Below are 15,871 nucleotides of genomic sequence, written 5' to 3'. Positions count from 1 at the left end.
TTGTAATTTGTAGTGCATAAATTATAATATTCATAGAAACGAAGAAAATTATCCAGTTGATTTCATTACAACTCATTAACATAACTCTAAATTGCGTCAAACAAACAAGTAATTAGATCAGTCAAAATGGAAACATGATCCATATTATTAAACAAAAAATAAAAACAAAAGAATATAATTTATTTTTTAAGACTGTGTAACACACAGTTTGTAATTATTAAAAAGATAATAAAATAAACAAAATTCTTATGAAATAAATTGTAATATGTAATTAATATTTTTGATTTCATCATCAGAATATTTCGATGTAAATCATACAATACTTATTTTCGACTAATGCACCAACGGCCCATTAGCTCAGTTGGTTAGAGCGTCGTGCTAATAACGCGAAGGTCGCGGGTTCGATCCCCTCATGGGCCAGAATACCTTTTTTGTTTATTTTTTATGCAAATTACCTTATTCCATATATTTTATTCAATTAAAAACAGAGACTATTTGAATTATAAAAAAATAATTTATTTTTCATTTTTTTTTCTTATCGTCTTACAACATCTTGTTGCAAATACATAATCGCATATTTCTGAGATTAGCAACAAGAAGACTATCTGCTACTGGTAGAAACCGGCTGCTAATCTAGGGTGCAGTTCGGAGGTCATACCCCCAGCCCCCCTGCCTATAGATAAGTTATGTAAACAGTTTTACTCTTACAATGCAATAAAATACGACGTAGTTTTTTGTATAGTGGAAATAGGTATTGCGTGTGCTTAAGGGAAATGAAGATTTTTTTCGATTTTATTTTGACGATGATGGGGAAATTTGTCGTACAAATTGTGTCTTGAAATATTTGTAAATGTATTATTTACTACCTTTCCACCCACGTAGTCAAAAAAAATCCCGCATAGTTCCCGTTCCTATGGAATTTATACCTATGTATATTAAATAACCTATACCAAGCTATCTCTGTACCAAAATATGACATCCAAATTGCATAGATTGAGGCGTGAAGAAGAGACAGACAGACAGAGTTACTTTCGAATTTATAATATTACCTAGTTAGGATTAGGTTTTATTTCATATTTACAATTGAGTGTAATTTCTATAGATCTCATAAATAAATAAAAAATATGTCAATAAAAATTTCTAAATTTCCAAAAATAAGTTAATTATACCTTAAACATGCTCAAACTCAAATATGTTTGGAAAGTCTTCAATTTACGTAAGAAAGCCTTAAGATTACATTAATTTATTAATGGCCGTGTTTTATACATAATTAAAATATATAATGATAACGATATCACCAGAAGTGAGATAAAATTTTAACCGTTTAAAAACAAACAATATGCAAAATATATTTAAAAAAATGTTTGTAATTTGTATTAACCTCACAAAACGTATTGTTATTAATGTCACATAATCTAGCCATTAGCTTATTCCTTAAGTTTTAACCAAGGTTTTAACGTACCTATATTGTTTTATCTGTGGTTTAAACACATTTTATTTTAAAAATGTCAATAAAATCAAAACCATAGAACCATAGAAAATGTTTCATGTAATATACATATTTTTAAATATCATAAATATACAATATATAGCACTAAATATAGAATGTTTAATTTGCTATGTACTTTTATTCTGCTAACTTTATTCGTTGTTCAAGGCCCGAGTTACCCTGGACATACATATAATGAATATGCTTAGGAGTTAGGACAGTTAAAATAAGTACCCACAGAATAAAACAAAGTAGGACAACATTTTGATAATTATAATAAAATGTTCTAGAATATAAAGTTCTAGAAAAGTGCATACAGTGGCGATCAAAAATGAATAAGCATAATGTGCTAAATTACCTTGAAGGCATTACGATAAAGTTTAAAAATACCTTATCGATAATCTGTACTTGACGCATTTGCGTATGCAGACTTACATTGTAAGTTGTATGCAATTTTGATAAGTAAATTTTCCATGCATTTTATGTATTTGGAACAGACGGAGATAGCAAATATTTAAAAAATAATTCAAAGCATATTCGTATTTATAAAAGTGTTTTAAAAATTCATATATGTACCTAATATGTTTATATATATATTTTTTTTTTGCTTTCGATTCACGTACGATGTTTTTCCGCCCGCCCTATGTGTTATTACAACGCAACAAGTACTCTATTTTAAATAATATTTTAGCTCGCGCTTTAAATTAATATCCGATTTACACAAAATATAAAAAAAAATTGGTTGTCTGTAAAGTCGGTTTACTGACGATAGTTGAACGTGACAACGTCCGATTTTGCTTCTTTGTCGCTCTTTCCGCGCTCTCGCTTGCACTTCAAGTCTTACATGGAACGCCTCAGAGCGAGGTAACGCCGCATGAGTCATGTTTTTTCGTGCGTGCAGCCGGCTATATCGAATTATAAGACGTTGTCACGTCAAAAATATATTTCAATAGTAGTATATTTTAGTAGTACCTTAACAAAAAAAACTTGTTTAAAAAAGCGCGGCAAAAGCTTTGTCACAATGACATCACCGCGCCATTTCTTCTTTCCTGTCTGAAAAGTTTCATAAAATCGGAATTCGAATTTAAGAACGAAAAAGAACTTTAAATATTTCCTAAAACGTCGAATCTTCTTGAATAACCGATTTTTGTGACCTTTGAAATTTAATAGTTGCTTACACCCTATGTAGGTTTTGATACAACTTTTAGGGTGTCAATAATCAATATGTACAAGTATTTACAGACTTACAGCTGGGTATCTCGAATTCCGAGATTCTTACCTAATTTATGACTGCACTAGAATGCGGTCAAAGACCGGAAGAAAAAGATAGGTTGGTTTGTGATTAAATTTTAATTATTCAAAAATACGCTTATTTAGAGGTGATAGTAATTAATTTGTATTCAGTAAACATGATCAACAGCAAGCTGAAGACCGAGCTCTATGGCGTGCCTTAGGACAGGCCTATGTCCAATAGTGGAAAAAGGCTGAAGAGAGAGAGAGATCAACAGCTAAGGTTTTATAACACTGCATTGGTAACGAGTGACAAAGCAAAAGTCGCTTACATAAAAAAATGAATATTGCCCAGTAATGTTTATCTGCATTTTGGTCATGTTCGCAATCAAAAATTATCAAGTATTGAGCAGGAATTCGCGATATTACAATCCAGTTTCGTTGAACAGATGTGGCGGTTATCAGTGTATATCAAATAATCAATAATAATAAACATAGATAATGATAAGCCATGTAATACAAAGTTGACAAACATTTGCACGCGTGTATCACGTTCGTAATATCTAAAATACTTGCAAATTTATAGGTACCTAAGTACGATTGTCTACGAAACTGTACTAAAGATCTAATATGTGTTTGTAATTAGTAGAAACTGTGACTAATCAAATATATTTTCCAACTCGATTGACTTGCAATTTATTATTCGTTCACAACAATTGATTTTTATATTATTCAAAACTAGCTTACCCCCCGCGGCTTCGCCCACTTTGTCTAAAACCTAATAAATTCCTCCTCTTGAATCACTCTATAAAAAAAACCGCATCAAAATCCTTTGCGTACTTTTAAAGATTTAAGCATACAAAGGGACATATAGGGACAGAGAAAGCGACTTTGTTTTATACTATGTAAGTACTTATGTAGTGATTGATGATGATGATGAGACAGTGTAATAAACGTTTAATTTTTATATAATGTGTTTGATTTATGGCATAATAGGGAATAAAAAGTTAATCATATTTTATTAATTTCACACGATGACTCTATACAAACTTGAAACTTGAATACTTAATCTAAGATATTTTATAGCAATCATATAATAACTTGTTTACCAGACATAGTTTTAAATCTCCTGATAAATCAAGTATTTACGTCATTTATTATTATATAACCGTGGGAGCGGCCCTCCCGTGAGTGATAACGCCTCTGTCCCTCTGATAAGGCAACCTCTCGATTTGTTCAGGTAAATTATAAGACTTCCCAACAAAACTAAGTTTTAGAAGGCTAATATAACCTTCTTTAAACTTAATTAATTTGTGAATTTCTTTGAGCAGGATTTAAAAACTATTTACGACAAATTACTTAATTGTAATTTTTCCAAATTTTATACAAAACTTTCCCTGCAAATGTAAGCTAGATGCGTTATTCTAATTATAATCACATTAAAGTTTTCAAATGAAATCAATAGATACATTCAATTAATAATACATCGTATCACGTGTCACGTGTGTCACTAATCTTAATATACATAATATATAAATCTCGTGTCACAATGTTTGTCCTCAATGGACTCCTAAACCACTTAACCGTTTATAATAAAATTCGCACAACATGTGCAGTTCTATCCAACTTGAGAGATAGGATAGTTTAAACATGTAGGTACCACGGGCGAAGCCGGGGCGGACCACTAGTTTTAGTACATATATGTAGAGTCGAATAAATCGGCAGTTTGGATCATGTACAACTTATTGATAAATAACAATTTTAATCTCCAAATGAAAGTTTGCAACAAGAGCAAAGTCCTCAGTTTATCTATATAAATTATTACAATCATAGGTTATCGACTATTAATAGCATTCTAATTTGATTAATACAATTAGGAAAATGTATCTTTTTAACACGCTTTTATTAGCTTCATCAGACTGTTTTAGACTCAATTTTGACTTTAAACGGACAGGTTTAGTTCAATTTTTAAACACTTATAAAGGATCGTCAATCGTCATACAATAATTTTAAGTTTTATATTTATTGTGTTTTAAGTTAAGCTTTTTTACTATATTTTATTATGACTTAACTATTTGAATTAATTACTCATAGTTAGTGAGTATAATATATTATGACTTATAACTAGTAACTACTGTTAAGGCTTATACATGCGCTAATAACCTTGACCATACTTGACGGATCTCAAACCTCTCCCGCTGCACCTTCTTTTTTCCTCGCATTTTGTATTTAAAAAGATACCAATCAGTGAAACAAAAAATCCTCGGCAGGGACTGTTGTGTAACTGATAATTTATTAAACATAAAATTTTCAGAGCTCTAAGTCAGCAGGTTACGAAGTTTATAGAGTATTTGCGGAAAAATCGATGACCGCGGCACATTTTTTTTCTAGAAATCTATTAACTTTGGAAAAAAGTCCTCGCGAGCAATTAAAGATCAAAGACCATCCTATTTTATATATTTTTTTCGGTATTGTGCTTTATGTTGTACCAGACTTTATAGAGGTTGAACATAGTCGAAATTGCCGGGTAACGCCTTAACGATTTTTTATCTTGTTATGGCGGGAAAAAATGACAGATAATAACAAACTGTGCACGGACGATGTGTCACGTCTCACGTACGCTATCACCATTATTATTATATTAGTAATAAGTATGACGAAAAAAAATTGTTATAAATTTAATTATAATTATTTTGCGCTATCCCATGAACTTCATACATTTCCTTACCTACCAGGTTGCGTAGTAGAGATTGCTGTTCAGCAATAAGGCCGCCTTTTGTACAAATGATTTTTGTCATATACTTAGTTATTTTTTCCTTTCATCTTTGTAAAATAAAGTGTTATAAATAAGACGAATGATGAGAGTATTATCGTAAATTCAATAAAAATACATGAAATATTCAGTATAATTTGCGTGTAATTTACGTGTATGAAGCATTGAGATTCCTTATACGTATTAAATTTATTTTTAGGGTGTTGGTTGAGTAGGCGCGTCCCACGCTCACGTATGCGAATATAATATAACGCAAGGGAGAATTTCCAAACCCACGCTACTGAATAACGGTTGAAACGGTACTTCAAATAAAATAGATTTACTGTAGCCTTAACTATAGTGTTTTTATAAAAAGATATTCCTTGCAAACTAGGTAAAATCTATGGTGGCATGTCGAACTGAAAAATATCAATGAACATTTATTTTCATTTTGCCGCGATTTTTTTCACAATTTTTTTGTGTTTGCAATGTCAATTGGCATAGACCATAGACCACTGTTCCTGAAATCCCTGGATTAAAAAAAAAACTTCAACCTGAAATCCCCATACCGGTCTATATTCGCAACACTTCATATAGAACACTATAAATAGTGAACCAGTGGCCAATAGCAAGTTCGCGATCGATGCAAGTTCACGGCCGTGTGCGCGCGCAGCCCGTGACGTCATCATCATTCATGCCACCCCCTCACCCTCCCCCTGGCCCCGACCCCCGGCCGCGCCCTTGCGAATGTCAAGTGCGGGAGGGTCAAAATAGAACCTTGCGAGGGTTATTTATCAAAACAATGGTATACTAGTGTAAGTATATTAATGTATCATTATTTTTATTTAGAAGTATCATCTTATAGGTATATGTTATAGTGGTATATTTCACTATTTAGAACTTTTCTTTACAATTCTGAAGTTATATGTAATATATGGTATCCAATGCCGATGAATGGCGAGGCCTTTCGCAGTAACTTCTCAAAGGAACATAACGAACACACGAATTATTAGGTTTAGAGACATTTATTTTCAAGGAATTTTACAATTCACTTATTTTAACGTTTTATAATAATTATTAATAAAGGTATCTTAGAAATAAAAAGATAAATGACATGTGATTTTTTCCTAACAATTACATAGTTAACGTAAATCACGGGACATCTGCATGCTTTATAATTATATCAGAACTAGCTTTCCGCCCGCGGCTTCGCCCGCGTTTTCAAAGAAAAACCCGTTCCCGTGGGATTTCCGGGATAAAACCTATCCCTTGTGTTAATCCAAGTTACCCTCTATATGTGTGCTTAATTTCATTGTAATCGGTTCTGTAGTATTTGCGTGAAAGAGTAACAAACATCCATACATACAAACTTTCGCCTTTATAATAGTGTATTAGGATTAGGATGTAGTAGAACTGAAACATTATTATATTTACAAGATCTATTATTACAAGAATCATCTTAAAGAAAAAGGGGCCACATCCTTGTCTACTTTACATATTTTTATCCTAGTTGAGTCAGAGTTCATCCATTTGATTCAACTATAAAAGTCAAATACATAACAGAATAATCTTAACGTATTCAAAATACTGTATATATTATATAATATATCCAAATATATAAAATGTAAATATTCCTGAGTATTTTCTATTCCATTACAATCCGAATTGCTTTTAATCATAAAATTACTATATTGCCATATAAAAATTAAAAAAAATACGGCATTGATGACGCCATAATAATATATTATAATGTGAATATTATTAATGACGCTACCTTGCAAGTACCTATAAAATAGTCATGATTTGATTTTTAATTTATTCCCATCAATTTTTATTATAATTTTCATTATACAAACGGTGGCTACATTTGTTTTAATCATTCGTTAAAGGCTGTATTTTAAATCTAGGTATACCTGCAATACAATTAGTAAAATCCCTGTTTCGTTATAATTTGAACTTTCTACAGAATAATGTACAATAATACAAGATACATCATACACTAGAAGTTACATAACTCTTAATCTAATAACAAAAGCTCCACACGTCCGCGTCGTAAGAAAAGCTTGAAGCGGATATACCTACATTATTTACGACAATCTTCATTCACAATTCAATGTCTTTATGCTTATAACATTATTTAGAGTTGTGTCTGCTAATTCATTCGAAATTATAAAAAAATATTCTATTAAAACGCTAAGTAAATCGCAATACCTAAATCGTATAATTTTATCGTAAATCTTTATAACATTCGCGTGTCGTAGCGCCTCTACTGCGTAGCAAGGCGCTACGCGTAGCGGCCGATTAATATTCTTTTTATTTCAGTATTATTTATCCAACTGAGATGGCAGGAGGATAATAGATATATATGTATATTATTGTCATTTAAATTTATATTATGTCGTATAGTCACTTCATAGTATAAAACAAAGTCGCTTTCTCTGTCCCTATGTCCCTTTGTATGCTTAAATCTTTAAAACTACGCAACGGATTTTGATGCGGTTTTTTAATAGATAGAGTGAATCAAGAGGAAGGTATTGGTATTAGGTTTTAGACAAAGCGGGCGAAGCCGCGGGCGGTAAGCTAGTATATAATATATCATTTATTAATTGTTCCCTTCTCTAAAATATTAGCAAAAATTACATAAAGCGAGTACTTACGTAAGCGTGTGTTGCGTTTACGTAACTTGTCATCAAATTATAATGAATATTAGCATTCAATTGAATGCTTACATTACCTGTTTAAGACACCAGACTTAAAATAACTAATAAGTATTGATTTAATATTATAATGAGGGTAAGAAAGATTACTAAAATACCACGAACTCAATGCGCAGTATTATTTACAAAGTTCCCAGATCAAAAGCCTTAAATAAGCCTTTAAATACCTAATTCTAGGTCAATCCAAGTTTCAGCTCAATTTATGTCCAATTTTTGTTTAATTTACCTTTAAATGAATCTACATATCCACAAACATATAATACTTTTTATATTTCAATTCATATTCCTTAAGCTTAAGCTTCAGTTACAAAACAACCCTGGTGGGGGCGGGGGTGCGTTGACGTCAATTCACCCTTGACATTGCTGGATCGATCGCCGCAGTCCCGAGGCCAAGTTTACAACGGCGCTTGAATGAACGTCTATTCAGGTATATTAATGAATGTACTGTATTTTTGATAAGATATTATGTATTAATGGACAGATATAAGGTGTTTATGAAGCTCTCGAGCGTTAAGAAAGTTATAAGGAAACTACATGATACTTATTCTAGGTACTGTTAGTGTTTTTGTTGTGATTGATTATGTTTTATGCTGGAGGCGACACTTGCGATTATTTCAAAATTTTGTTTTAATTTTAATTCTCTTGTTATACCTACCTAACTAACCTAGAAAGGAAACGTTTCTTATACATAATAGGTATATGATACGTATTAAAAATGTGTTTGTTGTTATGTAAACGAGCTTACCTAACGTAAGTAGGTAAGGTAAGTCCGGTAAGTCACCAATATCTTTAATACTTCCACCAATAATATCAATATTTATTATTTATACATTATTCCAATGCTTATGTAATATCTCCTTAAATCCGCCACCCCACAAAGTCGATTCTCTCATCCTAAAAATAATATCACTCCACCTTTATCAATAAAAGATTTTTATAAAGCATTCCCTAGCTTAGCAGTTTTGCGCCCTTTCGCGTGACCCTAACGACCTTGACCGCGCGTCTGACGTCATAGATCCTCCAGCGATCTATTCCCGATTCATCCGGATAAATTTGATTAAATATTGAAATACCTATGATATTTTCCCCATTCATCCGAAGAGTAAATGGTATGTCCGATTCATCCGAGAGTTTTAAAGATAGTTATTAATAAAAAAAGTGATGGAGGGTTGACAAATAAAACAAATATTTTAATTATGTAAATATATATTATTTCTTTGTAAAACTTTAAATAGTAAGATGTAACATATAATATAACACCAGTAATACAGTACCATAAAAATCAACTTTAGGACTTATCTATTATTCTTCCTGTATAGGTTTGATACATATAAATCTGGATATACAACTATTTGTTAATTCTTTTTTAAGCTGTAAACAGTAACAAATACAATATTTAAATTACTACATTAGTAATAAAGTGTTACAAAATCAACTTTAATGCCTATTGCCCTTTTTGTAAGTATAGGTTTGATACATACAGATTTGGATAATAATATTTTTTAACTAATACACTCAAAAATCAACTTTAGGACTTATCTATTATTCTTCCTGCATAGGTTTGATACATATAAATCTGGATATACAACTATTTGTTAATTCTTTTTTAAGCTGTAAACAGTAACAAATACAATATTTAAATTACTACATTAGTAATAAAGTGTTACAAAATCAACTTTAATGCCTATTACCCTTTTTGTATAGGTTTGATACATACAGATTTGGATAATAATATTTTTTAAGTAATACACACAAAAATCAACTTTAGGACTTATCTATTATTCTTCCTGTATAGGTTTGATACATATAAATCGAAAGCCTATGATGTATAAATTTCAGACTTTAATATTAATAACTACGTTAAGTTGCAAATTTTTTCTAAGCAATGACCCAAGGTAATTTCACAGTTTTGATGCTGCGTAATTATATGAGCGAGACGTTTATCAAAATCTATGACATTTTTGTTTCTATATGAAATTGGAATACCCTGTTCAAATTGTTTTATTTTGAGATCAAATTCTTTTATATTTTTCAATAGGAGATCTAAAAATTTAATAAATGACGGTTTTGCATTCGATATTCCTTTATTTAACTTTGAATGCCACCCTTCTAAATGATTTGTGGTCCTGAATCTTTCACCGTAGAATGACCATTTTCCGAAAAAACTAGATTCAATCCAGGCGTTCACAAAGTAGTCATTAAAAGCTAATATTTGCCCGTTATTGGAACAATCTTCCATTATATATAAATAACCATCACTGATTAAGTGTTGTGGCAGAAGTGATAAAGCGCCACAGATTGCAACGTGAGCTTTATGTACGGGATTTTTATTTAATTTTAATTCTTTTGCTTTTTTTCTTAGAGCACTTTTAAAATGAAAATAACAACCTACAATTTTACAATTAGGCATTATTTTTTGCATTGCGTTCATAGCTGCTGCCTCGTAATCAGATTGAAATTTTTTTGGATTCCAATCCGGCACTTGCGACTTTATTATTTGAAAAAGGATTTCATAAGTAGCCTGTTTCTTATTTAATAATAACGCGTATACCAGCGGGACAACGTTAGATGTTTCTTCGGAACTACCCAAATCTCCATGGATTGTGTAAAGTTGGTAGAAGGGCTTAGGACATATTTTAAACGTACCATCTGCAAAAATATGTTCAACTGTTGCTAGTAAGTGCTTCGCATTATGTGTTCCAAATACTATGATTCTGTTCCTTTGGTCTGTATAGTCAGCCAGCAATATTTTGTCTTTATATGCATCTGGGATTTCAACGGCAGAAGCAGTTTGAAATGTGGTTCTTTTCACTCCCAGTGCTTTATTTCTGGAATGGTATAAACTGTTCTTTATTGATGTAAACTTCGGTATTGTTGCTACTAGGTCGAGGCCAAAATCAGCGAGCGAAGACATCTCATTGTTGAATAACGTTGGTATTGGGTCTGATTTCGTTGCAGCTAATTTTCGGCATTGGTTCAGTTGTTTCTTTATTATGTTGGCAGCAAAATTTGGTTGGCATGTATGAGGATCATCACTCACAACTAGATTGTTTTTTGTGACTACACGTCCACGACATTTCCGAGTTTGCCACTTCACACAACACCAAACAGTTGTACCGTTTTTGTTTTCGCGTTTTTTGTTATGCTGATAGCCACCACGCAATAAAAGAAGTCCTCCTCGTTCTGATTGCTCAAAAACTAATTGAGTCTGACTGGAACTACTAGGTTCACAAGTAGAATCCATGATAAACTAATCCAAATCGTAGGCAAAACAACAAATCCGATCACGAGCAAGGGTCAAATGTTCAGAAAGTGATTACAGTAAGTGATAGTAGAGATGTTTCCTGATCGCGAGCGAAAAGTCAACTAAATTTTCATTTATGCAAAATATGTGACATAATTTTTAAAAAGAAGGGTGGTTTTGCGTTATGATGCCGACAAAAGCAAAGTTAAAAACTTTTTACATTGTCTTTTTAAAATTAACAATTACATTTAAATAACAATATTTTAACAAATACTAATCCATTCCGAAAACTCTCACCAGTGTTATCTATCCCATCATAAAACCCCTTTTATGCAATATAGAGCTCGTATTTTTAAATACCTACCTGACGCTCTGTAGCCCTTTTGTTCGGTTGCCGACTGCAAAATTCTCGTAATAAGAACAATTGGTTAGGCACACTTATTAACATTTTTTTGTTAATATATAATGGAAGAAGGGAAAAGGTATTATAAAAATATGGTATCTACCTATATATATATATATATATATATATATATATATATATATATATATATATATATATATATATATATATATATATATATATATATTTTTTTTTTACAGGTTGGTCGTGTCACCTGACCGACGACAAATAAAAGATTTTGAATATTAGAAGATATTATTTTTGTAGTAAGTAGGTAATGTTTTTCTTTTTAGTTTTTTTTTGGGCATTTTAGATAATGTAGGAATAGATTCGTACAGTTTATCTTATAAAAATAAATTTAAAAAAAACCGACTTCCAAAAGGTAAAAATAATAAACCTTCCCGACTTCTAACACGTACTTAGAAGTCGGACAGGTATATTCAATTCACTTTTTAGTGTTGTAAGAAGGGTACAACACGAAATTTCAAGCGAGAATTCGTTACGTATGTAGGTACTTCTTCTTCTTTTAAAAGTCGGTTAGTCTCTATCTACATTCGTATGCAAAGTTACAACACGATACGTGCAGTAGAAGTTAGTGTACATCGTCTCGCAAGTTCGAGAAATCGACCGATTGTCTCCGCCTGGAAACTACTGGATCGATTTCAAATATTCTTGAAATGGGCCCACTCGGAATATATTTCGGGTCGAATGTAAAAAGAATCACATCAATCGGTCAACGCGTTTGGGCGCTATCGATGTACAAACACACAAAAAAACACAACTCGGCAGTTGAGACCCTCCTCCTTTTTGGGAAGTCAGTTAAAAAGTGAAAAAATATTGTAAAAAAGTGAGTACTTGTATTTATACATACATATAATTTGTAATACCTAATACAGTATATTAAAAATATGAGTTAATATATTTTAAAATATTTTTTCTGCTATCTATACTTTTTCTTGTCTTATTTAAGGATATTTTCATGCCGGATGAAAAGGGAATATTTTTTCGGATGAATTGGTAATTATATAATTATAATTTGGATTTCGGATGAATCGGGAATATTTTTTCGGATGAATCGGGAACTAAAATAATTCGGATGAGTTTTGCGGATGAATCGGTAATAGATCGCTCCAGCTTCAACTCTGTGTTGCCTTTCAAATCTCTATAAAGGGATACATATAAGTATTGCCTTTTGAACATATTCTTTGAATACAGGAATAAAGACAGGAATATATTAAAATGGCTGTGGGATGTAGGTAACCCTTGTGTAGTAAAAATAGCATTAAAAATACCATACACTGGCACATAATAAACGCGCGAAATAAGGTTGGGCTTCATTTTAGGTTATATTTTCCATCTTCATGTAAATTATTTATAGTTAAAAGAAGCTTTCGATAAAGCTTTTACAAACTATTATGGGGTTTTGTTACCCATGTAAAATGAAAGAACCTTGTAGATTAAACTTTTAATCAATCTTTCACTGTTTCTTAACGATTCAGCGAAACGTTTGTCTTGTTATTCATTTATTATGAATTTGCTCTGTGGATTTTCCTTTCATTCTTTTTATTTATAAATTACTTCGAACTTTTGTAGTGTAGTGGTAGAAAATAATTTCCTTAAGAAAGATTCATTCATGAATCATACTGCAATGTTGTACGGCATTACCATTTTAGGATTCAAAGACGGCTGGTTATTGATGGATTAATGTATAATAACGAAGAACACAATATTCTCAATAATTGTTGCCGCATCTGGATATACAGAAACTTTAAAAGGAATGACGCAATCATTCAAATAAACCCAAGCACAGCATAACCTGATTATGAGGGTTTTTAGAAAAAGGCTGTATTTAAAATCGCACACGGAGTGCAAGTATTAAGTATATTATCTGTGCACGAAGTACCAAATATTGCAAATTAGGCGTCTTATCAACTCCCACGCGAAATATCCCAAGTTAGTGGAATACCTATACAATCACATAGGTTGTAAATACAAAGTCTATGTGTATTATCCCAAGCTAGTGGAATATACAATCAAATCTTTTGTAAATACAAAGTATATGTGTATTATCCCAAACTAGTGGAATATACAATCAAATCTTTTGTAAATACAAAGTATATGTGTATTATCCCAAACTAGTGGAATATACAATCAAATCGGTTGTAAATACAAACTCTATGTGTATGGGGAAGCCCTATATTCTGGCACTCCGCACAGGGCCGGGCGCCAAGCGAACCGGTTTGCAGTGGGTGTGCCAAGTGCTTTAACCCGCATCTTTGTAGCGAACGACGCAGTTTTAGATTTGTACATTATTAGCTGAAACGTGTGGATTTGAGGATGAAAATTATATTTTGGTAAATCTAAGACTTTATTGGTAGGTGATAGCGAAATGTATGTACTTCATATATTATAGATTATAGTTTATAAGGAAATTCATATGTTTTCAAAATTGATTTTAATTGCTTTGTCCGGTTGTAATAACTAATACCTAATGCTGACTGGAATACTACGTTTATAGGTGCTTCGTTCGTTCGGTACGTACTTTCTTCTACGCATTTATTTTTATAATGAAAAATCTTTGTTCTCCAGTGAATTAGTATAAAAGACTAATTTCATGCTAATTAAAAAAAAACAAATTAAAATCCCATACCTACACAATTTACAATGTAAGAAAAATAATACGATGCCTAATTTCGGGTAGCATCTCAACTGGCCCATTAGCTCAGTTGGTTAGAGCGTCGTGCTAATAACGCGAAGGTCGCGGGTTCGATCCCCTCATGGGCCATTAATCTTTTTTAATATAATTTTGTAATTTATTCATACGAATCTTCAATTAAAATTAACATTCCCATTTTTTATTTAATAAGTTTTTGCACAAATAATTTTCTTTGCGAATTGATAAAATTTATAGCAGCTACGTGACATTTTTAGAGATATTTTATAATACTTATGTATAGTTTTAAAAAGGGAAGAGGGTGGGTGTCTCCCTGCCTGCGTCAATACAACCACCTGATGCTAATTTATTTGTAGACCTTACCTTTAACGTAAAAAAACGTAAAGAAGATAAAAATAGTAAGTATTGTTACAAAAGAAAAAAATACAGGAATTATTATCAAAACAAGCAATTTATTAAAATAAAACAATAATAGTAATTTGAAATACATATTATTTCACAACATGTAAATTACGTAGTCACCTGGTATAATTCGGATTATAATTATTAATTATTATTATATTCATAATCTGTGGTATAATCTAATTTTATTGAGAAAATCTGATTGTATAACTCTTAAATTCTCACCTTTTAATGCTTTTCTAATATGCAGATCTGCAGATCATTGCTTCATTTGTTTTAAGAAAACCAAAAAACAAATCATTTTACATTTTTTACAGATATTAATGATGATATTTCAATACCAAAGAATAAGCAGGTCTTCTTTCACAACCTAAAAACCATTCATATCCGTTTCATTCATCAATCTGCATTATTCATAAATTTTGTGATAAATTTCAAGAACCTTCAAGCATCCTAACGCCATCTATTGAACATTTTAGTAAACATTTATTATACAATACGACTAGTAAATTCCATTGTTTTAAGGAGGAAATCAAGAAGCTTAATAAGCTTCTTGGAGGAAATCTAGATGCCATTTAAAAAAAAACTCATAACTTTTTTCTAATGTCACATTATTAAATCCTCTTTGAAATAAAAAATACACACATAAGCATACGATTGTCTTTATTCATAAATTATTTAATATCTACAATAATTACAATACAGTAACAAAAATATATAATTACATTAACAACAATAATTATTATGGTTTTGGACAATTTCATTTCATATATTAGGTATAATTACATACAATTTATTATATACATTCAAGTTTATTTTAAGACTCAAATAAACACTTATTTTATTTTCATTTTGTCATTTTTGATTAAATTTTACTTCAGGATATTTTCAGTTGAATTTTTGTAGTTTTTCATCAAAGACTGTTAATTCTGTTTTTTAGTTCTTTAAATTGAAAGCGAA

At 31.1% G+C, this 15,871-nt stretch overlaps 1 protein-coding gene and 2 non-coding genes across 3 annotated transcripts; 2 read left to right on the top strand and 1 right to left on the bottom strand.

Moving 5' to 3' along the window:
* Positions 1–346: 346 nt before the first annotated feature.
* Positions 347–420, top strand: TRNAI-AAU (transfer RNA isoleucine (anticodon AAU)). The gene has a single exon. It is a non-coding gene; the product is annotated as a tRNA-Ile (tRNA).
* An 8,799-nt stretch (positions 421–9,219) lies between these two features.
* On the bottom strand, positions 9,220–11,944 carry LOC149490819 (uncharacterized). Its single transcript, XM_089708535.1, has one exon. It carries the CDS (start codon positions 11,430–11,432, stop codon positions 10,044–10,046), a length of 1,389 nt encoding a protein of 462 aa, XP_089564661.1. The 5' UTR covers positions 11,433–11,944; the 3' UTR covers positions 9,220–10,043.
* A 2,602-nt stretch (positions 11,945–14,546) lies between these two features.
* TRNAI-AAU (transfer RNA isoleucine (anticodon AAU)) lies at positions 14,547–14,620 on the top strand. Its single transcript has one exon. It is a non-coding gene; the product is annotated as a tRNA-Ile (tRNA).
* The last annotated feature ends 1,251 nt before the right edge of the window (positions 14,621–15,871 follow it).

The sequence above is a fragment of the Colias philodice genome, chromosome 2 (assembly GCF_061535455.1).
Source record: "Colias philodice isolate Cphi_HAF_F1 chromosome 2, ilColPhil1 Martin Lab GWU primary, whole genome shotgun sequence".
Lineage (NCBI taxonomy): Eukaryota > Metazoa > Arthropoda > Insecta > Lepidoptera > Pieridae > Colias > Colias philodice.
This window is presented reverse-complemented; position numbering and strand designations above follow the sequence as displayed.

What these genes read in the sequence shown, in the direction of transcription:
- LOC149490819 (XM_089708535.1), bottom strand. Translation starts at nt 11,432, where the DNA reads ATGGATTCTACTTGTGAACCTAGTAGTTCCAGTCAGACTCAATTAGTT.